At 46.3% G+C, this 24,324-nt stretch overlaps 1 protein-coding gene across 5 annotated transcripts in view; it reads left to right on the forward strand.

Annotated features, from left to right (window-relative positions):
- FBXO15 (F-box protein 15) overlaps nucleotides 1–24,324 on the forward strand; it is a 43,919-nt gene that overhangs the window by 9,861 nt on the left and 9,734 nt on the right. For 2 of the 5 annotated variants that reach the window (XM_074339847.1, XM_074339851.1), the window contains exons 3-8: nucleotides 2,947–3,051; nucleotides 7,566–7,808; nucleotides 8,377–8,586; nucleotides 11,567–11,693; nucleotides 13,131–13,213; nucleotides 14,138–14,280. In XM_074339847.1, the coding sequence (XP_074195948.1) occupies nucleotides 2,947–3,051; nucleotides 7,566–7,808; nucleotides 8,377–8,586; nucleotides 11,567–11,693; nucleotides 13,131–13,213; nucleotides 14,138–14,280 (911 nt within the window). Of the gene's footprint in view, nucleotides 1–2,405; nucleotides 2,521–2,946; nucleotides 3,052–7,565; nucleotides 7,809–8,376; nucleotides 8,587–11,566; nucleotides 11,694–13,130; nucleotides 13,214–14,137; nucleotides 14,281–24,324 lie in introns of those variants that run through there. The other 3 variants (XM_074339849.1, XM_074339850.1, XM_074339848.1) reach the window with 3 other exon arrangements.

A 24,324-nucleotide genomic window follows, 5' to 3' on the forward strand; every position in this document is an offset into this window, starting at 1 on the left:
GGTGACATTGAAATTGAGAACTGAAAATTGAGGTTGAAGAGCGTGGAGAAGAGTGTCCAGAGAGGGGCAGCAGGTGGACAGACAGAGGTGCTGGAGCCTGGCGGGCCTGGGCCAGGGCCGGAGAGGAGGCCCCGCTCAGGCCCCGCCTCCTCGGCCCTGGGGAGGAGTTTAGGCTGATTCTAAGCACAGAGGTGCGATCTCATTTGATTTTTCAGACTATCTTGTTTGCTTGCTTACCTGTCTCCCTTCTCTAGAAGAAGGGGAGCTAGAGAGACACAGGCAAATTTGAGCTATACTTGGGGCATAAGTGACACAGTTCCTTTAGGAATTAGATGTAGATGTGAGGAGGAAACAGGGAGTAGGAATGGGAACCTGCAGTCTTGAGCAGATGTGTAAGTGGGGGTGCTGCTACTGGGGTGGAAACGCACAGGGTCGGGGCAGAAAAGAGTCACAGACGCCTGGGCTGCACAAACCTCTGAAGGACAGTGGCTGACTGAGCCTGGTTCAGGGTGAAGGCTGGGAGGAGTCTGCAGCCGTGGACGTGGACCCTGTGTCCTGGGGAGACAGCACAGAGGTGAACGTAGAAAGGCTCAGGAGTAGGCGTGGGGGAGCTGGGACATTTAAAACCAGCCAAGGCACCAGGAAAGGCCAGCGAGGTCCAAGCTACTGGCAGGCGTGTGTTGTGTGGCCCGAGAGGAGATGGTGCAAACAGGTGCTTCCAAGGGAGGGAGGGTGGGGGGGCAGCAGCTGTGGAGGCAGGGAGCTTGTGGGCAGCTACAAGAGCTGGTTCAGCCCAGCGGGACGGGACGGGCTGGCATTCGTTTATATATATCTATTTTGTATGTTTTACGTCACACCGAAATGTGAAGGGCGAAAAGCAAGTGGGAGGCAAGGCAGTGGCCGCAGCAGGGGTACGTGGCTGAGTTCTCTCTTCCGGAAGCTCAGCAGTGAGAAGGAGCTGGTGGTGCAGGGAGCTGGGGTCAGGGTGAGGGGCATTTTAGGGTGCGGATGTCGGGCCGTTTCAGGGGCTGATGGGAACGATGCAGGAGCGGGAGGCAGGAGCAGAAGGCTGCAGCCCTGAGTGGACGCGGGCTGGGGACCCAGTGCTGGGGTCCAGACAGTGGCTTTGCAAGGAGGGTTGCGTTTCCTCCACGGAGCAGGGAGCAGGGAAGCTGTGAGTGCAGGAACATCGCTGTGGATCCCCGCGATGGCACAGGGACAAGGGCATTTCATACTTGAATTCCCACAGTCCTGCTAATGAACACACATGCGAACGTCCGTTCTCAGGGAAGCACGTTGACCTAAAGCAGATTTTCATGTTCCCACACTTTGAACCTCTGAGATTGTCCTGCCTCTCGCCTTTCTCTCCGCATCCTCCCCTAGCCTACCCTGTGCAGTGGGAAGTCACTAGAACCCGGCAGACAGTGACCCGGTCTGGCTGCAACATCCTTGTGGGGAATGGCTGGGAGCGTCGTTGGTCTCAGGTGTTCTAACTGTCTAGTGGCAGCTTCCTCTTCCTGCCGGAAGCGCACAGATGAGAGTCCTCTCCCCCGCTGTTACCTTAGTGGTGGGGCTCTCCAGGGCCCCTCCTGAATGCGATTTTGTTCTGATTAAATAATTCTTACACTTGTTGGATACCTCTCTGAAGTGCTTAAGTTCAACTCTACGTTTTAAAAAATGACACTGATTTAGAAAATAACCATGAACTTTTGTGAAATAGTTGAATCAAAATATAAAAACGACATGCAGTACGTCACCCGAATGGTTCATAAAAATGTGTTTGCTTGCAGCTTTGCTACCTCTAGCCTTCAAGGACTTTTCTCACCAAGAGCATCTCATTTAGGGACTCTGAATGAAGGCCTTGCATTGTACTCAGACCCAAGCAAAGCAGCGCCTTTAAACTCCCAGAAGGTCTGGTTAAAGGTCCCAGAGGCTTTTGGGCAAGGAGAGCAGTTACGCAGTGACATGGATCAAATGTCACGTGTTACTCATCTTTTGTCGTATGTTACCCACTTCACTGCTTCTCACTATTATCAGAATTTTAGGAGTGATTATTTCCCTATGAAAGGTTTGATAACCTGACTTTCATCGTAACTTAAACACTCAAAGTGGTTGAAATCACAATTCGAGAGTATTGGCAAGCCATTTTCAATTGGCTGGAGGGTTTTGTCCCCTCCAGTCCCCAGCCCCTGGACACCGCGCCCCAAACTCCTATAGCTGCCTTTTCCCGGGTCCTTTTGCCTGAGAGTCACACGTACCCCTTCCTCACTTGCTGTCACCAGTGATGCGTTCTAGCCACTTTCAGATTCTGACAGTGTTTGTAAAATTCTAATCATAGAAATGCGTGGGATATTGAGAGTGCATCTCAACATCCTATTTATTGAGGCATATAAAGGAAAAAGAAAAAGACACTTCCGAAAACCTTGCAGGGCTTGGTGTCTCCTTGAAGCCCAGAGGAAGCAGTGGCATTGTGAGGCCCTGCAGAAGGAGGGGGCGTGACTGGCCTAGGTCAGGTGGGAAGTAAGGGACACTTCCTACTCCACCTGTGGTTGCGGTGTTTTTTTGTTTTGGGTGGGGTTATTCTGTGTTTTTCTTATTGATAGCTAAGAATGCATTCTGTCTTATTTCCATTTATCTCACCAAGTAATAATACTTTCATTAGGGAGGCAGTGAAATCCCGCTCACTGAGTCAGGGTGAGAACATGATTAAAATGCCAAGGGAGTTGGCTCCTTGTACCTGGGGTCTCTGTATTGGTTTCTGTCTGAGAATTGTAATAACCAGAGCATATCAATTGAGAAAATAATTGGTGGTGAGGGTGCAGGTTGCCTTGTGTCCAGAAGGGTCTGTGTATCACCTCCCCTTTGGAGACGAATGGCCTGTTGTGTGTCTTCTCGGTTGCGTGGAGGGTAAAGCTCACCCACTCCTGATTTTTCCCTCTCCCTCAGCATGCCTCCGGAAATCCTGCTGAAGATACTGTCTTACTTGGATGCTGTGACCCTGCTGTGCGCTGGCTGTGTGAACAGGCGCTTTTATCACCTGGCCAATGACAAGTAAGGAGAAAACCAGGTGTCCCTGTCGTGGTTTGGTGGTGCTTTGATGGAAGTCGTGAACACGAGTAAGACCTTTCTAACCATTTTTTAAAATTTAAAAGACTTAATCTCAAGAAAATACTTAGACGTAGATATGTCTGATGCATTAAGCAGCTGTGTAATATTTTCGACAATTTCTATTTATTTGCCTAAAGGAAGGAATATTCTTTGCATGAACTGAAAAAGATTGGACTTGTTATTGGAGTAGCTGCTGGAGAAGGCAGCCTTTGGTCTGCTGGCAGCAGGCAGGACTCAGCCTGTCCCTGGGAGCAGCAGACCTGCCCGCACAGTCTCGGGCACTGTGGGCCTTGCCCCTGCCTGCCTCTGGCCCTGGGTTTGCAGAACAGGCTGTGTGTGCTCTGCCAGCAGCCAGGCAGCTCCTGGAGAAAGAAGGGGAGAGGGCTCTGTTGGCTGGGTTGTGGGAGAACCTAGACTTGCCAGCCGTGGGACCTTGCTGGAGGGGGGACCTTTCTAGTTGGAGGGACCTTGCTTGTTAGGGGATGTTGGGTGAGGGACCTTGTTGGAGGGGGGACCTTGTTGGAAGGGGCACCTTGCTGGGTAGGGGACGTTGCTGGAGGGGGAACCTTGCTGAAGGGGGGGACCTTGCTGAAGGGGGGACCTTGTTGGAGGGGGTTCCTGACTGGAGGGGGGACGTTGCTGGAGGGGGCACCTTGCTGGGTGGGGGACCTGGCTGGAGGGGGGACCTTGCTAGGTGGGGGATCTTGCTAGAGTGGGTACCTGGCTGGAGGGGGGACCTTGTTGGAGTGGGGACCTGACTGGATGGGGGACCTTGCTGGAGGGGGACGCATGAAGCAGCACAGGAGACAGGCTGGGATGTGCTGTCAGAGGCTTTGTCCCTGGAGGCAGGAACCAGGGATGAGGTTTACCCAGCTCACCTGGGCTAGTGGGGCATCTGTGGAAAAAGGAGTGAAAGCCTTCTTTTGTGTTGTCGCTCAGATCTTTGCAACTCATAATTTTATGTTGGGGGTGAGCTGGGGGCTCCTCCTAACTTATGGTGAGAATTTCGTGGCTACAGCTGCACATCTTGGCTTCAGCATCTGAAGATCAGACAGGTACTGATCCCACATAGAACACACATATCAACCAGGGAAAAGATCAAGGGGAGGGGTGCCAGTCTCCCTGGTGGTCTCATAGATGAGGAAATGGCGGATGGCAGAGAGAGGCTGGTAACCGTGCGGAGCCCGGGGACACGGTGGGCGGGAAACACCGTGTGGTGCCCTGCGTCTCAGTGCCAGTGCCTGGATGGCTGCTTAGGGTCAACTGGGAAGGTTCGAGAAACGCGGATCCCTAGCCTGCATTTCTGGACATTTTAATTCTATGCTCTGGAATCTGCAGTCAGGTTCTTCTAATTAGCAGGGACATTAACCATTCTCAGAGTGGGAAGGGCGGTTTTCTTATTTTTTTTATTTTACGATGTTTTCTGTATGGGGAGTAGATGTCTGTCTGTCCATTTATGTCAATAAACACACACACATCGTGTGAAATCACGGTCTTAGCAATCTTTCTAGAATGAATGCAGAGCCATTTTCATGTGTCTCTTAATGACCATGAACAAGAGCTGGAGGCGTTTACTGAAGCAAAGTGCAGCGAGGGATGTTTCAAGAAAGGGGTCAACCCAATGTCCTAAACTGTCGCTTTTTGGAGGGTTCTTAATGTATTTAAGGCTAGAACTCCGAGTACTCAGATAAGCTGATAAATTATGAATTGTTGTTTCTGTAAATATCGCCTCTCCCCACCTAACTTCAATGCCCATCGGGTGCAGGCGCTGGGCCTCTCAGTGAATTTGGGGCCACAGCTCGAGTAATATTACTCGTATGGGCCATCCCACTTCTTGGAAGTTGTCCTTTAAAAATCTGGGGTTCTGATGAAATTACCCTCATGTTTGTTTTCTTTTTCAGCGGATGAGTCTTAATTGTGGAAGTTGAGTTGTGTTTACAAGTGTCAGTCAGTCTTCATTGAAAGGACGCGTTAATAATTGAATGGGTTAACAACAGTGTTTCTGGAAAGTGAATGGGGTTTGCTAAGCCCTGCTTCTGAAGAGCAGACAGGGGCACATGTTGTAGCCAATTACACTGCTGCCTTCTGGGGGACACCTCGGTGGGGGCGGCCTCCCTGCTGTGTGTATCGAGCCCTCAGCGGGAGCACTGGTCTCCACGTGGGGTGACAGGGACGTGTGACTCAGGCTGTATCTGCGGCATCATGTGGGGATTGTATTTTGCAGCGCTCTGGGAGATGCCGTTTATCCGAACGTTAAATTGGCCCCATTTTCTGAACAACTCGTTTGAAGGTTTCTGTGCCTGACGATAGGCAGATCAGATAAATAAAGTCTTGTCCTCAAATTCGCCTTTGCTCTGTAAGAGGATGGAACATTTGTGATCAGGAAATGAATGTGTTTGGGTTTGGAGACTGATGCAAGCCTCTGAAACTTGGCATTTGTGTTTCACAAGTAATCAGGGGAACGGTCTGCAGAACACTTGGCTTCTCTAGCACGTTCTTATTCTCCTCAGGCCCCACTTACAGTAAAGGAATAACGTGTGGAAGTGGTCCGGCATACATCCATCAGGCGTGGTAACTGTAAGGGGGCACGTGCGGGCTTCATGCTCTGCTCCCCTCCCCACGGCCGTATGTCGTTTTCTACCTCGTGAAGGCTGGAGTCTGTACGGAATCATGTCAAACTTCCGAACTGAAAACAAATACTTTAACGCAAAAGTTTGGTGTGAAATGGTTTTGTGGGATGAGAAGTTACTGGAAAAAGTCATCCTAAGAAGAGATGTCAGCAGGGGTCTGATCATGTGTGACTGTGATGCAGGGTGTCATGCAGGGTCTCAGCTTCCACTCCCCACACAAGAACGCAGGACATGGTGAGGCCAAAAAGGAACACTCACGGAGCCATAGGTAGGGGAGTCATACCACTATATTCTCGCTGGCAGCATCCGCCTCTCTGGAATCCACAATCCGCCCTTGCTAGCCCCCACTTCCTGCTAGTGTAGCTACAGCAGTTATATTAGTGGCTAATGGCTCACTGGTTACAGCTGACGGCCAACTAGCCACAGCTGATGGCCATGCAATCACAGTTGATGGACATTTACTACCCGAATGAGCACCTTTCCACGTGAGGGAGAGAGCCTGGAAACTGCACTCCTGGCTCTGTCCCCACAGTGACTTTGTTTGAAAGTCCATGGAGTGTCTGATCCAGGAGACGTGCTCCCAAGCCGTGCGTCTGAGAAGTGCTCCTTTTCCACTATGGTTCTTACTGAATGACCAAGACATCATCACCCCAGGCAGCTGAGGCCAGGACCTCCCCTCCTGCAGGGGAGTCACAGTCTGCCCTCCCGCTGGGCCATCGGCGCTGGCATCCACTCTGCACTAAACAGAGAGTGGAGGCCTAAATTAGCAAATAATTACATTTATTTATGTGAATATCACCTTTCACATTAGGAAACTGGTTTTAACCTCTGCCTCAGTTTCCCCAAGGGAAGTTTACATGGGCTGGGAGAGCGGCGCCCTGGCTCAGCTTTGGCCCCTGAAACTGTGCTGTTGGGTGACTTCTTGTGGCCTGCCGTCGGGGAGTGGGAGGACCCGAGACTGGGTCAGAGCTGAGTCCGGATTCCAGCAGTGTGGCCGGCGGGCTGGCTGTGTCGGGATAACTTGCTGAGGTCCTTTGAGTCCGTTTCTGTCCATTACTGCAGAGGCGGGGAAGCCAGGGCCTGAAGTGTGGGGTCTGGTCCAGGTGACGTGGATTCAGTCCCGGGTCCACTGGCTCCCGTCCACAGGCATGGGCACATGTGGGCCTCAGTTCCATCGTCTGTCCAGCGGGGACAGTAGCAGTAGCTGTCTCATGGATTTGCTGTGAGGGTTAAATGAATGGCTGTGTACAAAGCGCGGACTCAGCGCTTAGCACAGGAGCTCAGAAACGTTAACTGTCATTGGGAGCTGTTAACGATCTGTTTTTTAACTCTGTGCAAGCCGCCCAGGTACATGGCTGAAAAAGTAAAACAGAGCAAAAAGAGCGAACAACTTAGTCACACACTATTGATAGTTCTCTATGTGTGTTTATATACATTATATATCTCCTTTCTGACCTTTTAAAGCCATGAATGTATTCAAAATAACAAGATAGGAATCACACCACACCTTTCTTGTTGTTTTTCTGTAATAGACCTGCTGTTCAATTATTGGTGTAGACGGCAGTGGTTTGGGTGGTCACTCCCCTTAACTTGACGCTGGGAAACAAGCTTTTCCTTTCAGTTAGTGTTTGTGGGGTTGGCGAAGCTGCAGCACTTACCTCAGACTGCACTTCACCTTGACACGGGAAGAACTGTAAATGTTCAGTCTGAATATTGCTAGAATTAGACCGTTTACAAATTCTTGTGCACCTCCAAACTAATATATTGCAACCACAGGTCCGTGACAATGTCTCTTAGACAGTTTACTCGTTTTCTCTTTTCCCCCAGTTTTATTTGGATCAGAATCTACTCAACTGCCTTTTCACCTAAAAGATCTAGTTGGAAAGTTAATTCAGTAGCGAAGACAGCCGTGTCTGCGAACTTACTGTCAGTTGAGGATAAAGAAGCTGGATATTGGAAGAAAGCATATATCACAAAACAAATAGCCTCTGTAAAAGCAGCACTAGCTCAGCTTCTGAAACCTGTTAGCCCTTACACTGGCCTTCCCATGAAAACCAAAGAGGCCATCAGGTATGCGCGTCTTCTTTACCAGTGGGCATAGCGGTTACTCGAGAGTTCTGTTAAACATTTCAGTGGAGCTCACCTTAAAATGAAGGGTGGCACAAGCTCAGACAACTGTGTAGGTAGGACATATGTGCACTTTATACTGAGAGGGGCTGTCTCCAGATACTTGTGTGTTTCTGTGCATCTGTAAGATGTGTAGTATTTTCCTATTTCATTCAGATAATCTAAAGTTTCTATGAAAAGCAGAAATAACCTAGTAATCTGCTCTAGTAAGGAAAGAGCACTCCAGACATTTGTCCTTCTGGGCAGGGCCTTTGTCTTATTTCCCTGGGCATTGCCAGTGCCGAGAGCCTGGTAGATGTCAGTGAGTGTGTGTTAGGTGCGGAACAAAGGTCCAAAGAGAACACTGTTGGTGAAATGAAAACTTATGTTGGCCATGTTCTCAGAACCCTGGCGTTGGTTGTAGGGAACTAGATGCTTTAGAGATGATATGTGAGGTAGACTTGAGCTTTTTTTCCCCCCTTTTTTCTTTTTCAACGAGGCAAACATTTTTAGCTTGCTTTTCTTTCTCCAGAATATCTGGTCTAGGTTGGGTAATTATATTGAAAGAAAAGAGTGGAAGAGAATATGTCATGGAACACGTTGAGCTTTCCGTAAATGACTCATCCGTGACGATTGTGTGGTATGGCAAAGCCTGGCCACGTCTGGCCACACTGTCAGCCTTACACCTGTGCGGCGTGACACCCGTGTTTATGGACCGGTCCAGAACCCCCACCAGAAATGGGTAAGTGCTAATTCAGCAGAACTCTGGGGTGAGAACATCTCATGTGTCAATACTAGTAGGTATTACTTTGTAATTTAAAAATACCACCAGTGCCTTTTAATTGGAGGGTGTGTCAGCGGCTTCTCTTTCTTCTGGGTCTCGCTGTAGAACAGGAAAAGCGTGGGTTCATCACGTTAGGTCTCAGTTTGGGTTCCTCTATCTTGGCGATCTGTAACAGTCAGGGGTGACATTCCAGTTAAAGTTTCCTAGGTGATTGATGGCTAACCTTTGAGGTCTTTAGCTTTCACCATTGGAACACAAAGATATATAAATCTATCTGTTATATTTTCCTTCTTTAGTAAATGGAATAATAACCAGAGTATAAACATGTGATCATAAAGCCATAATTACCAGTAATGTTTGTGTGCTTTTCTCGCTCTGTGGCCTTCTGCAGGTAACTTACTCATTCTGTGCGTCCATTCTCTCATCGGTAACAAGGGGGCTGACACTGGCGCATTTAGCAGGCATGGCTGCTGTGACGATCATAGGCTTTCACTGTCAGATGCGCAGATCAGATACGTGTGATTACATTGCTGGTGCTTCCTGAGTGCTTATTACTCTCTCCGCGGTGGCTTTGCTCTGAGCCCGTACTCATCACAAGGCTTGCGTCTTGCTCAGTCTTCTCACCATTAGTCGTTTTCTCCTAACAGCTGGTCTATGGCATTTGTAGCATCCGGAGCTTGCAAAGTTCATAGCTGCAGTCTCCAGTGTCGGTTTCCTGCCCTCTACTTGTGGACCACCTCCTTCATAGTCTCAGTGTCCTTTGTCCCTAAGGTGCCATTTGCACGTCAGTGTTTTTACAGGCCTTGTGTGCTGCAGTTCCCCCTCACCACGCCTTCCCCGCCCAGGTGTCTATGGAAGGTGTTGAGATAGCTCACATCTGGGCCTGCTGTCTCCAGGCAGGGAGGGATGCCATTCTCTCATGGTTTCCCTGGGTACAGACACATTGTTGCAACTTTATAGGGGGGGCGGCTTGTTTTTGGTTCCTCTCCCTGCTGCAGGCTCTGGGAGGACCCTTTCAGTGAGCCCTGACCTAGTGTGCATGCTGTGCATACAAGCATTGAGCTTCTCAGTGCTGCGAAATCCAGGTTTTATTGCTTTCTGAAAATATCCTTACTGCCCTGATGAAAAACATGGGAATCATTTCCCCTGAGTATATCACTGAAGCTATTTTGCTAACAGTTACTTTTTAAAATGGTGCCTTTATTTGGATAAGTCTCTGAAATTTCCTAATGCAGCACTCAGGTTTTGTGTGCCACCGTGAGATTATGTTTGGAGGGTGAGTTTCACTGGACAGGATGTTACTTGCATATCATGAAATACTGTTTACAGAACTAGGACACAACTATTAGCATGGATGAAAATGATTATGAAAGACTCATTTAAATGGAAGGTGTTGAACTATAAAGTTCGGTTAAACATACTGTCTATGGTCCTGAAAATTGTCATCCAGGCCGGGAATACTACCTACGCCACAGTGACAGAAATGCTAGAATTCACTGGGAAAATTCAGTGAGTGTAATTTATTTCCATTAAAACTCAGTGGACTTCAGCCAGCATTTGATCCACTGGGGAGCAAACACTGACAGCGTTTTCAGGAATCTGTTTTGCTGGCACTCTGATTGCAGGTTTGTAAGCGGATACTTCCGTCTTGTGAGCATCTGGGTGACAGCAAAGCTGAGGCTTGGTCTTTTTTTCTGTTTGTTTCCTCCAGGAGGACTTTTTCCCAAGAACCTGAAAGCTGTACTTATGTAATTTGCAATTTGAATTTCCCTGTAATTTATACCTTTCTAGTCAGACTCATTAAATTGTTTTCATTGCCCCAGTGCTCCCCATTCTGCTGCTTATGTTGTCACTCCCCAAATGCTTGAGCAGTGTTGGATAAATGTCACCTTCCCTTCCATGTCATTAACCTGTGGGGCAAGGCAGATGGGGCTCACCGACCACCTCTCCTAACCACCGGGAAGGTTCTCAGTACAGGAGTTCTCTGGACTGAACGAGGGGCTGGGCCTGGTTCTGGTACTCACAGCCTCCTTCACTTGGAAACAGTGCCATAGGGACGTTATCCTACTGGGTGAACTTCTGAATCCCTGTCCCCTGCTGGCTTGTTCTTCAGGGTTGGGGCGACTCCTGAATGCAAGGGGCCAGCCCCGTAGGGAGTTTGGCCTCGCTGAGCTATGTTAAAGGACCATTGAGTTCTACTCTCCCTATAGTTTCCTGCACTTTCTCTAGGTTCCTGGGATGACAGACATCTGTCTATGATTGCAGTGCTTCTAGAGTACATCACTCTACTGGTGTTAAGTCTTAGCAGTAGCGGAGTTGAGTTGTGTTTGTACACAGTGCAGTTACTGACTGTCAGCACTGGTTCTGATAGAGGTCCCAGTGTGTCTCCTCATGAATACACTCATGGCTGTGGTTTACATTTATTTTCTAAGTTACAGCTTTCACTATCTGAGGGATATGAGGACAGCTCTAGAAGGTGCCTTTACTTTCAGGTAGCCTTCTGAGGCCACCTGCTCTTTTGTCATCGAAAGTATTTCACCTTGGCTTACGCGTCACTTCACTCGATCAGAAACACGGAGAGAACGTACTTTACACTGTAGCATTGTGCTCGGATCCGAGGGGAAGAGAAGAGTGGGTGGTTTTCCTCTTCCTCACATGCGTGATTCTTCAGCTTACTTCTGCCTGGGCCACGGAGTAAACAGTAGGAGGGAGGAGAAAGAAGGAAGACAGACTTGGGCGAGAATTGGGCTGTGCGCATCTCGCCCTTCATGTATGTCTGTCGTTTGTGCCTTGCTCCTCAGTGTGCCCCTTAGGAGCCAGGCGCATGTTACTGGCACGCCCCTCCAGAGTATTTTTTAGGTGCATTCAGTAGATCGACAGTGCTGCAGACGCCGATGCTCATGTCTCTCTCTCCTTTCTTTGGCATGCATGTTCAAAGACCTAGATGGCACTCTCTAATTGCCAAGTACAGTCTGAGTCATTTCCCTGAATCCACCATGATTGGCTGTGACAGACTCATTCGGATCTTCCATCTAAACCCAGGCCTCCTGGTGGGGCTGTGGAAGGTAAGACTCGAGCCCCTGCGTGGACTGTGCCATTTCCTCACTCACAACCCCACACTGACTCACTCCTGGGCACCATGTCAAGGGACAGTCCTTTAAGACCTTTCACCGAGTGCATTCCCTCTTGCCACCTTACCAACTTCATTTTTCTAGCTGAGCGAGAGGCTCCTCTGCCACTCTGCCATCACAAGCGACAACCTGTTCTGCCTGGATGATTTTGCTCATGTATTCCTTGAATCACAGGCCTCTTCCCTTCTCCTCCGGTCAATCCATGCTCCGTTCTTTGGTCTTTCCATGTCCTTTCTTTGCCAAAGTCTGTCTGTTTAAGCCAGGAGTGTCTCCCACGTGTTCCTGGTCCTGTAGCTGGGGCATCGAGTGCCATCTGCCCTTCAGGGTAAAGTGGCTGAGGATTTCTCCTTTCCCACCACATGAGGGTCAGGCTGCAGGCCAGCTCCCTCCTCTGGGTTCCTTTCTGGGCGGTCACTTCCATGAGGAGCACAGTGTGATGTCGATGTCCTGTGTACACCACAGGTTCCTCTGTGGCTTTGGTCAGCGGACATTTGAAGATAGCAGTTCACAAATGTGATTCTGACGACAGCAGTGTGTGTCTATGTACAAGGACTAGGCAGAGCCAGTACCTACACATCATTCGTCTCCTGCCCCTGTCTCTCCACAGCCCAGCACGGCCGTTGGTCTCTCCCTCCTCTCTGTGTGAGGGGACCCGTGGGCCAGGCGCCAGTTTCCCTGTCCTGTGTTTCTCCACTTGAGTCTATCCATCTCTGTCAGCCTGCGTAGCTACGAGGGGTCTGGCTGACCCACTGGCCTCTGTCTGGCCCCTCGGAGCGGCCCTTCAGATGGCGCGCGCTGGGTTACCTCCCCCAGGCCGCATCAGCTGTGCCTTTGGGGAAAGATGGCTGTCAGGTCCCCTACGGTCACATTTTCCTGTCTGTCCCCTGACGGACAAGTGAAGAAGACTTGGAATCTGATCATCCCCACGGCGTTTGCCAGCTCATACAGGTACTTCTGAGAGAGGAACGCTGTGCCACGGACGCTAAGTATTTGTGGACTTAATCTTGTGTCTGTGAAGCTCTTAGCAGAATTGTCTTCATCTCTGAGAAGAGTCTGCAACAGCTTGGAACTGCCAAGATGTAGTTTCAGAGTCACCGTGTGTCCCACCCTCGGGCTTTTGGTCTTGCCCAATACTAGGGAGTCAGTCCCTTCAGCACTGCACGCTCTGCGCTCGCGGGTGGACGTGGGCTGCTGTCACGTGATGGACGCATCTCCTTAGGAACCGACAGTGCGTCGGCGCTGTGGTGACCGCAGCCTTCGTTGTAAGGGCCGAGTCGTGTGTACTGTGAACGCGCTGCCGTGTCCACGATGACCTTGTGAAAGACTCAACTATGTCCTTTGAAAAATGTATTCTTTCTAATTGACTTTCAGAGGGAGGAGGAGCTGGCCTTTGTTACTGCGAATCTGCACCTCCATCACCTTGCGGAGAGGAGCACGTTAGGCTCGGCTGCTCTGTATGTATCCGTGCGCCGCGGGTTTGAGTTTGTGAAGTCAGTGCCAGCAGTTAGAACCGAAACCATCTTCCCGCCCTGACAGTGGCTGCAGAGACACTGTTCATAGTCAGCAGACACCAGCCAGCAGGTGCACGTCCTTAGCGTTTGCTGACATGGCTGGTTACTCGTGAGCACACACCTGCTTTACCTGTTCTGGGGCCCGGAGGATGTGATTCCCAGGGCGGGGTCCGTCGTTACTGCAGAAGGCCCTTGCGAAGGCACTGAGGTGGTTCCCTCAGGCTGCACGCAGACCCGTGGCCTGGGGGCGCAGGCGGGCTCAGGCTGGCCTGCGCAGGAGGTTTTGCTTGGTCTGTCCAGCATGTGTCTTCTAAGGAGTTCGAAGGTCTTCAGGTGGGGACAGGTGGTCCACCTTCCTCCAGCTGTCATACTCACTTTATAAACAGTCCCCGGAAAGCTCCTGAAGGCCTGTGGCTTTGTTACCGTATTAGTAAGGTAACAGTCAGGTTTTCCTGGCTGAACAAGACTCTGTTCGTCGGGCTTTGACCGCTCCGTCCAGACCCCTAACCGGCAGGGCTGCGGAGTTGCAGTAGCAGGTCTGGTGGTGCGTTTTCCTGCCGGGCATCCGTGTCCACCGCGGAGCAGGGTGGCCTTTGCAGACCTGCTGTCCCGGGCAGGTCTCAGACACGTGCACCGCGGGGGTCTGGTGGATACTTACTGGACTCCTGTCTTTGCCTGTTTTTATAGAAGTTGCTAGAAGGAACACGGAGCAGGGAGTTGATGGTATTGCAGATTACTGGGGCTAGTGCAGAGGGTTGGTAGGGGCTGGTGCTGTGAATGGATGTTAACTTTTGAAAGCGTGTTGTCAGTTCAAGCCCTCTATCTCTGGTGTTGACAAGTGTGTGTATGTTCTGTTTTGCCTTTCAGCCCCTACGAGCTGCCTCCTCATAGCCCCCGTTTGGATGACACCCCAGAGCATGGCCTGCACGGCTACCAACTGCATGTCGACATGCACAGCGGCGGGGTTTTCTGCCTGTGCAGTACCTTTCGCGATCTCTTTACCAAGAAAGGTGACACTTCACTGAGTTTTTGTTTTAGCACGAAGTTAAAAGGCTGGAGGGGACAGGGACCAGTTTTTACATGGGAGTTAAGAACTGTCCTCCTAACTGGTCACTCACCATCCATTGGTACTGTATCCTCCCAGACCCCTGTGCACTCTGGGACTTGTGAAATCCCTCAGCCAGCTCCAAGCGCCTCAGCTCTGGCTGTCGCCTTCATCGCCCACAGTCTCTCTGCCTTCTGGATACTCTCCACTCACCTCTGCTGATGCTTTCCTTATTGTTGCGCCCCACCGTGCCCTCTCCCCCAATGTCTTCCCTTCTCTCTCCAGGGACTCTGGTGACTTTGGCCACAGGGCCAGTGCAGCACCTGTCTGTCTAGGATAAGGCTCCACAGCCCAGCCCTCTACGTTCCACAGCAGTGGGTATGGTCACCAGAGCTGAGGCAGGGACTGGAGGGGCTTCAGCCCAGGGAAAGAACGCCCCTCTCTGCTTTGTCTGATTCTTTCTCTTGACATCATTTCTCTGTATCCTATAGACTTGAGGTTTGGTGTAAAAACTTGCATAGATTCAAGTTTAAGTTCAGGGATTTTTCAGCCTGCTCCTTTTATTATGAATTTTCCCATGAATGCTGACCAGATGATTTACCAGTTGATGGGTACCTGTGTCCGTTGTTATTAGCGATTGGAAAATGGTGATTCCCTAGTTCTGTCATTCCTTCTACATCTAATATCTAGGCTTCTTTTATAAAGGAGCATTTTCTTTTAACTATTTAGTTACCATGAAGTATAATTAGTACAGGAAAGGTCAGGTATATGCCTGATTCGTTCTCTTTATTTATAGAATAGTGAGTTAATGCTCTAGCAGTGGGGATGTTATTATGAAATCATGGATTAAAATATATGTTGATGTATTTTAGTATATTTGCAGTCATTATTCTTTACATTGCTGTTGTGATGTTCAAATTGTCCTGTCGTGGGTTGGTCATCTGTTCCTGTGACTTGACATGACTCTAGTCGTCTTTGGTGGCTTGCCTGCATTTTAGCGTGACAAAGTAGCTGGGGCTCATCTTGTCTGTTTCCTGTCTAGACCTTGGATTGGCCATTTTCCCTCGGAGCTCTGGTTCCTTTCAGTTCTTACTGCACTATGGTGTTTAGAGACCACAATCTGCATCCTCAAGACACACGTTACTTAGGTTTTCATTCCTTTTAGAGTTTTCAGTAGACAGAGCTAAGAAGTTTGTAGATTTTATAATGTGAAGAAATAAATCATGCATTTGTTTAAAGATCTTAGGGTTTTTAATTTACTTCTTTGACTATATATTTGTACTTTTTTCCCTTAGATTAAAAGTGTTTGTTCTAAACAACATCACAATATCTAATAATTTCAAAATGACAAAACCAGTATTATTATTAGTAATGAATTTATTGCATACTCTCTTAGTTAAGAATTTCCTTGTGGTTCTTTCTGTGCTTATGCTATCTCATCCTAGAGATAGAAAATTAAGTTACCTAAAATAATCTTTCTCTGTGTGGTTATGCTACCACTTTGATATACAATTTGTTTGTTTCTGTTGAATTTTTTATTTTTCAGGATTGCTTTGGGTTTTTTTTTTTTTTTTACATTAAATTACCACATTTACATAGTTCCAAAGTTGAAAGTATAAAACAAGGTAGTTCAGAGAGGTTTACTTCTCTTCTTGTCCCTTGACCCCTATTCTTTCCCTCCCTCCAGAGGTGACCCTTTCTATTATGAGTGTTTGGCTTATTCTTTAAATGTTTCTTTTTGAATATAAAATGCTATACATCAGCGTATTCATGTTCCTCCCAGCTTTGTCATGAGGCTCACTATACTCACTTTTAAGTTCCTTGCTTTTCCCCAATTAATAATATATTCTGAAGATTATTCTTTATAATGAGATAGATACCTTTCTCTTTCTAACAGGTATTCTGAAAATAAAATAAGTAAAGTAAAACAAACACAACAGCTATGTAGTAGTTTGTTAATGGTTTCTCTCAGTGCTTTCCAACCTTTGCTGTTACAGATAGTGGCACAATGACTAGCTCTGTTCAGAACTCGCTTCATACTTTGCCAGCTTGTCTGTGGGTTATTGTCTTAGACATAGGATTGTGCCATCATTGGTCATCTGCTAGGTCCAGAGATGAATGCATATGTAATCTTGAAAGACACGAGCAAATTCCCCTTGATGAAGTTGAATCGTTTTGTATTTCCAGTTAATGGGGGTGTTAGGTTAATAAAGTGTTTTATTTTGAAGTATGTTTGTTCTAGGTTTTTGTTCTGTGTTCTTACAAGTTAAGGAAATTTTCTATTCCTAGATAAGTTGGATTTTTTAAAAAAAGAATTCACAAATAGTTGTTAAATGTTATCAAACATTTTGAGCAACTATTGATCTGCATAATTTTTTTCTTTTACACTATTAATGTAGTGAATTTTATTAAAATATCTTGCACTAGTGAACATCCTAGCATCCCTCAGACAAGCTCCTCATGTCATGTGTGTGCTGACTTTTAAGCTACTGGTTTCAGTTCTTTGGTATTTAGTGTTTTTTCATTTACACTCACAGATTAGAACATCTATAGTTTTAATTTTCTTTTATCTGTTTCTGATCCAGTTGCAATCAGGTTTTCTACTTTTCACTGAATCACTTTTAGTATTTATATGATTTCCCAAGCTGTGCCCTTAATAGTGAGGAAGATGCAAGTGGGGGAACACTGTGGGCACGCACAGGTTCTTGCCGAGCGGCTGATACTTATATTAATATTGAACTTACCCTTCGTAGTTGCAGGCCTGGGAGTTGGGTCCTGCTGTCTCTCCCAGGCTGTTACTGATGAAGTGGCTGAAGCTGACAGCGGCGCTCAGCTCTCCAATTCCGTGCCGCTCACACATGGCGGCTGCCCCAGAGCTGAGAGCCAGCCACTCGGCCGCACTGTCTCTTGTGTATTTGTACTTTTCACTGTAAGTGGTTCTCTCTTTAACGTGTTGGCATCGGAAGTGTAGTCACACAGGGCCTTGTCAGCTGGCGTCTGAAGCAGCTTTAAGCCAATTTTCTGCTAATGCTGATAACCCCCCGTGGAGATTAGATGGTTGTTACAATGTGCAAGAGGCTAAGTAAAATGAAGGATGATGGGAAACTGAGATGGGGATAATTCACCTCTCATCAGTTGTTTTCACAGCAAGAAAACAAATTTTCACCATAAGAAGACTACAAGACTCAGATGTGTTTCCTCTGCATGTGGTTCTTCAATTGGGAACCAGCAGAGGGCGCTGTTGCCATCAGAGTCATTCTCACATTCTAACCAAGTACAACCACGAATGTCCTCTACGGTTTTTGAGAAACTCTCTTGTGGTACCATGCTGTATATTTAGTAAATTCCAGCTATGTCATTGCAGTTGGGCACGACAGCACTCTGCCCCTGTTTTTAAAGAACACTTGCTCTCTATCAAGGATAAACTGTTTTATCGTCTTGTCCTTAGAATTGAGTGGCTCTATCTGCTGTCATCAGTGAGAAGGAGACCTTGGCCTGACTCTAAGGAGGCCATCTGTGGGGAGTGGCAGGAAGTAAAGGGGACGAGGCCGGCTTGTTTATGTGGTTTGTTCACTAACAGACAGGGACGTGGTGCCTGCCCTCCACGGGTGGGTACAGGGAAGCCGGCTGAGCCATGTCACAGGCACATGGGATTCCTGGAGGCTTCTGAGGAAGAGCAGCCCAAGGAGAGCTGAGGGTGCCCGAAGTGTGCATGGATCAAGGGGGAGTGGTCCAGGCGAGGTAGAAGGGGTCAGGTAGCGCAGAAAGGACACAACTCTCAATATGACATAATTTATAAACGGCCCGAATTTTAACAGCCCGATGGGCAATTCCCATCATTCCATCTTTAAATACGAATTCTGAGGATGTACCAGTTTAGTCCACAGATTCCTTGTAGTTCTATTAAAAACTCCCAATGGAAATTTATCAAGAAACTTAACGAAGGTGAGCCTAAACTCCATTTAGAAAAATACACATATGCATATGGAATGGCTGATCAATTTTTGTTTTAAAAATTTCATTATGAGATGGAATAATCTTTTCTATGTGTGATGTGTGTATAGACTACAGAAAAACATACAAAACCCCATGTAGCCACCACAGTTTAAAATATAGATCATTACTGATAACTTGGAAGTCACCTGTTTGTCCCTTCCTGCTCTCAGGTACCTTGCTTTCTGCCATTTCTGTACATTGTGTCACCACTGTTCTGTATATCACGTTAATTGTTCCCTTGCTTTTCTCTTTTTTAATTAAACTTCTTTGGATTGTGAAATGACATAGAGAAATGCATGAAACAAATTATCATAAAGCAAACACCTGTGTGATCCCCTTCGGGTCTTGATTAAATTTGGAAAAGGAATAGTAAGAGGGGACTGGTCTTATGAAATGTGGAAGACTCTATAAACGACAGTAGCCAGGAAACAGTACGGCATCACTGAGGTGATAGATTCCCAGATGCACGGAGCGAAATACCTGTATGCATCTTTTGCGGTTTCACATTCTTCTGTCACATTATTCTGATAAATACTGGACTCACAGCAAAGCAATTAGAAACTACTTTAGTTAATTGTACCACGATGTATCTATATATCTGAGTACATCTTCATCATTTAGAGGATATGTATGTATTTTTAGAGTGTTGGGATAGAACGCATTGTATAGAATAAGTTACTTAAGATTAACGAAAAGATCTGTAGACTCAACTATGCAGGGACCACAAATAATCGAAGGGTTTGAGCCACGTTTACATTCAGACAGAACTCTCCTAGAGGAGCATTCGGAGTGAGTGCTGGCCAGCTGATGCTCTCTGCCTCACGGTCAGAGTATTTTCTTGGAACAAAATACCCCTTTGTTCTATTTTCTTAACTCTGTCTCGTGTTCTTTGCTACAAGGTCTTTGGGTTTTTAAAAAAATAAAATACATATTACTAAAATCAAACCAGGAGACCCAGGTTAACTGTTGGTGCGTGGGGTGAGATTCCCAAGTCACAGGGGCGGGTCGCACCCGAGCTGCCTGATGGGAGACACTCACGGGTGTCTAGCTCCCGGCAGTGCTGGCCTGGTCCACGCAGGGCCACAGCCGAGGCTCTTGGCTTCGGACTGCAGCACCGATCTGGGGGCTCGGTTCCCGGCGTGGTGACACCCACACTGCCCTTCCGGGTCCGAGCAGGTCTGCTGTGGCGAGTCAGGAGAAGCCTCAGTTCTCATTTCCTAACAGATTGTCCTAAGAGAGTCCCCACAGTATTCCCCCTCAGCCAGCCACTGGTCAGGGGACAGGACTGTCTGCCTCTGAGCCCACCTGCTAGTCACTTAAGAGGATCTGTGGCTTTTCTTCTCTCCCTGAAGGTTCCTTTGACTTGCTCCTTGGACGTTTGTTGGATTCCTCCCCCAAGAACTGGGGAGTTTTCTCTCCTTGTATTTGTGTGTATTCTGCCACTTTGACAAGTCATGGCTGCATTAAGCTCCCCTTCTGCTTGTGTCCCTGCCAGACAAGACGTTTCAGGTTTACCTGTGTGTTTTGTTATGAAAATACACGTCCCTCCCCAAATATGAAATTTCTTACTAATGAACTTTTACCAAAGATTTCTCAGTGTTTGTCATCCATCCATTCTTTTAGATGTATTTAGTAATTACTTGGCCAGATTTTAAAAATACTGCATGTGGGTTTTGATCAGATTTCTATGAAGTGTGTATACTCATTTGGAAGGAATTGGTATGTTTTTGTCTAGGGGTTTGGACTGTCTCCATTTATTTACGTTTCCTCCACGGCCTTTGGGAGAAATGTTCCTTATGTAGACCCTGTACCTTTCTCCAATCACTGATACTTCACTTTCGTGTTGCGTGGTGACTAATTCTTTCAGATTGTTTCCATTATGTTTGGTAGATTTCTTCTATGTCCTGTAGAGTTTTGCAATATGTTTTCCATTAAAATACTGATTAAATGATAAATATTCAGTGCTTACTCTGTAAGACATAAGAGAAAATGTTGAGGGGACAAAAGGAGGTCGTGGGCCTCAGAAGCTTCTTCCTTCCTGCCCAGAACAGGGCTGTTCAAGTGATTAGCAGCACAAACTGATAAGCCAGGTCACCTTCTCTAAGAAAGTCCTTTAGAGTGTCATCGTTTTTCCCCAATATTTTTCACATACAGCGTATTATCTCATTTTTAATGTTGCGGCCCTAAAAACAGATGACTGTTTTTGTTCCCTCTGTTCCTTGATACTAATTACTTTCTGTGTTTCTAGGTCAGCATCTTCTCTCTAAGCATTTATCATAACAGGGAGCCATTAGAAACAGTACAGTCCTGTCTGGGTGGTGATTACCTAGAGAAATTAGAACAGAGAATTCCTTATGGCATCTTCATCAGTGGTGTTAGTTCATTTTTCCTGCTTCGTGCATCTGGTGACCCATGAAAACTCAGCATTACAAACCTCTGTGCACTGGCCAGGAGTTCCCAGCTAGCTATGTCCTGGGTCAGAACACATCAGGAGTAGGTGGTACTTCACGTGTAGGCAAGACAGGCTGCATGATTTGTGGGGCCCAGTGTGAAGCGCAGCCGCAGGGCTCCTTGTGAGAACATGAGTGAGAGTTTCACACTGGTGACAGCAGAGCAGTCAGCCGCCAGGCGCCTCTGCGGCTCGCAGGCTGTGCCCCTGGGGCTCGCTCTGCTGTGACATGGGACACGCAAGGAGGGGCTTCATGGTTCTGATGTCCTTCAGGTGAGCCTTTCTCATCTTTACTTGCATTTCTGGGCTCTGGCTTCTGTTTGAGATTGGACCTCAGATTTCAATTTGTTCTTTTTGGTGATTTGAATTCTTGTAATCATTCAAAAGGAAGGACATGATATTTTTATTTTGTTTAGATTTTGCTAACAGAGCACTGCTCACCTTGATGTTGTTTTTCTAACTTCTTGAATACTCAGCAGTTCTTTGGGGACAATTACAAATGCGTGTCCACTGGGGCTGTCCTTTCCAAGACTCCCCCGCCCTCTCCCGTGCCCTAGTCTCACCACATCTCCTTGGCTCTGGTCGGGTTGTGAATCATCCCTGACTTGGTCCTGTGGCCAGGCGAAGGGGATTCTGTGTTTCTGAGCCTCGCTTCTACCCCCTGAAGCACGGGGCTGACCTACGTGGGTGTGTTTCTCGGAGGAACCCTGGAAAATGCTCAGCAAGAGACGCAGGACAGGTGTTGGAGTGCACAAATAAATAACCACGTACTGCGCCCTTAAACATCTTCGGAAGGCCTAGTCTAGAAAAAATAATTTATGCTCAAAGGCATGGAAAATAGAGCTGGGTCTTGTGAAAATGCCAATCTGAACATTTAAATAAATTAATAGAAAAAGCAATTTTCAAACACGATTGAATTAATGAACAGTGAATTTTTAAAGAGTCTAAGTACATACTTTATTTTCTGTAAAATCAAGGTAGTTGTCACCAGTATCAGAAACAATACCACCAGCAAATGCAGACTTCTAGGGTCCAGTTACTATGAAAGAAGTAGACACCCTGTGGCTTGCGAGATTATAGGAGATTTTATTGGTGTCATCGCATCCACCAAGCCTGAACTGGGGACGGAAATTTCCTAAAGAATTGGAAGTTCCTTTTTTTCAGTTTCCCACCAATACAGCTCCAGTTCATTTGACGTTTTCAACTTGTATAACAAGCAAAACGGGAAGAGGGAGTTCTGATCCTTACGCTCAGAGACCACCTCTCTTTTGATATTCCATGATCTATGTCTACATATAGCTACGTAAATTTCTTGTAGCTCAGGGGTTTGGAAAACAAGAGAGGCATCTGAAGATAATTAGCTGAGAAAAAGAGAAAAGCCATGCTTTATGTGCCTTGAGGAGATTTATGTTGGACACCTCATAACATAAATATTACAAACACTCATAACAGAAATGGGGAAATATTAAAGATTTTTCTATCCAGAAGAGTTAGTGCCGATTCTGTTTGATCATCAGAGTCTATACCATCTGGTTATTAATTATTCCTCTGCAGTATCAGGTCTCTGCAACTGTAAAATGTTAATACTCTGGCAAATATTTTTGAGTTTATAGGGTCTCCCTATCTTTTTACCCAAGATTTACACACACCTCAGTGTCGCTACTGATGTCTGTCCCATGTATTCGTGTGTTACTGAGTTGGTCTCTCAGATGGCGATCTAGGGTTCTATCACATTCAATTTCCCCAGTGAAATTGGGTTTATCTCTTCAGTTAAACTGTGTTCTGTGTTTCCTGCTTCAGGCAGTTCTGATCTAATTTAACCCCCTCCCATCTTCTTTGTTTGCCTTAGGAAAATCAGTCAGTCATTCAATCCTCCCCACATGCTTTATTTCCCAACTTTTCTGTGTTCTCTTTATGAGGCAGCAAAATGAACTCTAATCATAGCTGAGAAATGAGAAATGTTATTAGAAGCCATTAACACACTGTAGAAGACATGACCTCTATTCCCAAAGAGTGTAGGTTGCTTGAGGAAACAGATCTAACATGCAGAAACAGTTCAATATAATTAAATGTTACAGCGTGTGCAGTGGGGTTTAGAAAAGGACAAGATTAGTGGAGGTAGGAGGGTGAGTGCGGATCTGGGGACACAGATTTGGGGCTTGCCCGTTATAGGTCGGGTAGGAAAGGAGCAGCCAGTGCAATAAGCAGAAGGGCCGTTGCAGGAAGGTTGACCCAGCTAGCAGCTCACCTGGCCTGAGTACCAGTTCTTCTGTAACATATTATTTCGATATAGTTTCCAACTTAGGAAAAATCGCAAGACTAGTATAAGAACTTCCACATACGTTTTTCTGATTTTTGTTCACCCTAGATTAGTTTCGCTTGTTCTAGAACTTCATGTAAATGGGATGATGCAGTATGTGCTCTTGTTCCTGGATTCTTTCACTGTGCTCTTTTACGTCCAGACTCTTAGCAAAATGTCTTTGTGTTTCAGCTGTCTTGTTGCAGCATTGTTAGTCATTCCTAATTGTGATGAGTAGTATTCCATTGACTGAATATGCCACAATTTGCTCACCCACTTCCCTGTTGATGGACATGAAATATGGTTTATTTTCTGTTTTGGGCTGTTATAAGTAAAGCTGCTATAGAATTGTTGTGAAAGTCTCTTCTTATGGACATATGTTTTCATTTTTCTTGGCTAAATACCTAGAACTGGAATTGTTGGGTCTTATTGTAGGTTTATGTATTAAAATTTCTTTTTTATGTATAAGAAAATTTTATGTGTAAGAAAGTGCAAATTTTTTTCTTTTTCTTTTTTTTTTTTAACAATGGTTGTACCATTTACACTCCCATCATCAATGTATGAGTTCTGGTTGTCCCATATCCTGACCAACATTTGATGTGATTCATCTTTTATTTTAGTTGATCTCCTGTGTGGTGGTAGTGGTACCTCATGGTGGTTTTGATTTTCATTTTCTGAAGATCAGTTATGTTAAGCACTTTTTCATGTGCTTACTAGTCATTTGCATACCTTCTTTTTGAAGTATCTCTTAATTCTTTTGCCTTTGTAAAACTATGAGTTGTTTATCTCTTTATTTCTGAATTGCAGATGTTCTTTATATATTGTGGGTGCCATTCCTTTGTCAGATAGATTGGGAAATATTTTTAGCCAATCTGTGGCTTACTTATTCATTTTCTTAATGATATCTTTTAATGAGCAGAAGTCTGTCATTTTGATGAAATCTAATTTATCACTTGTAAAATTTTGTGGTCATTGTTTTCTTTTTTCTATATTAAAAGCTTGTTGTACCCCAGGTTACAGAAATATTCTTTATTCCAGCTGTATTATAGTTTTAGTGTTTACATTTTAGGTCTATGATCCATCCCTAATTAATTTTTGTGTAAAGTATGAGGTAAGAGTTGAGGTTCATTTTAGTTTCCCATGTGGATAGTAAGTTTTTTTTTGTTTTTTTTTTTGCACCATTTGTGAGAAGACTTTGTTTTCTCATTGCATTATTTTGGTATCTTTGTCAAAAGTCAGTTGCTTGTAACAGTATTGGTTTCTTT

This window comes from Rhinolophus sinicus, linkage group LG09, assembly GCF_036562045.2.
Source record: "Rhinolophus sinicus isolate RSC01 linkage group LG09, ASM3656204v1, whole genome shotgun sequence".
In the NCBI taxonomy this organism is placed as follows: Eukaryota; Metazoa; Chordata; class Mammalia; order Chiroptera; family Rhinolophidae; genus Rhinolophus; species Rhinolophus sinicus.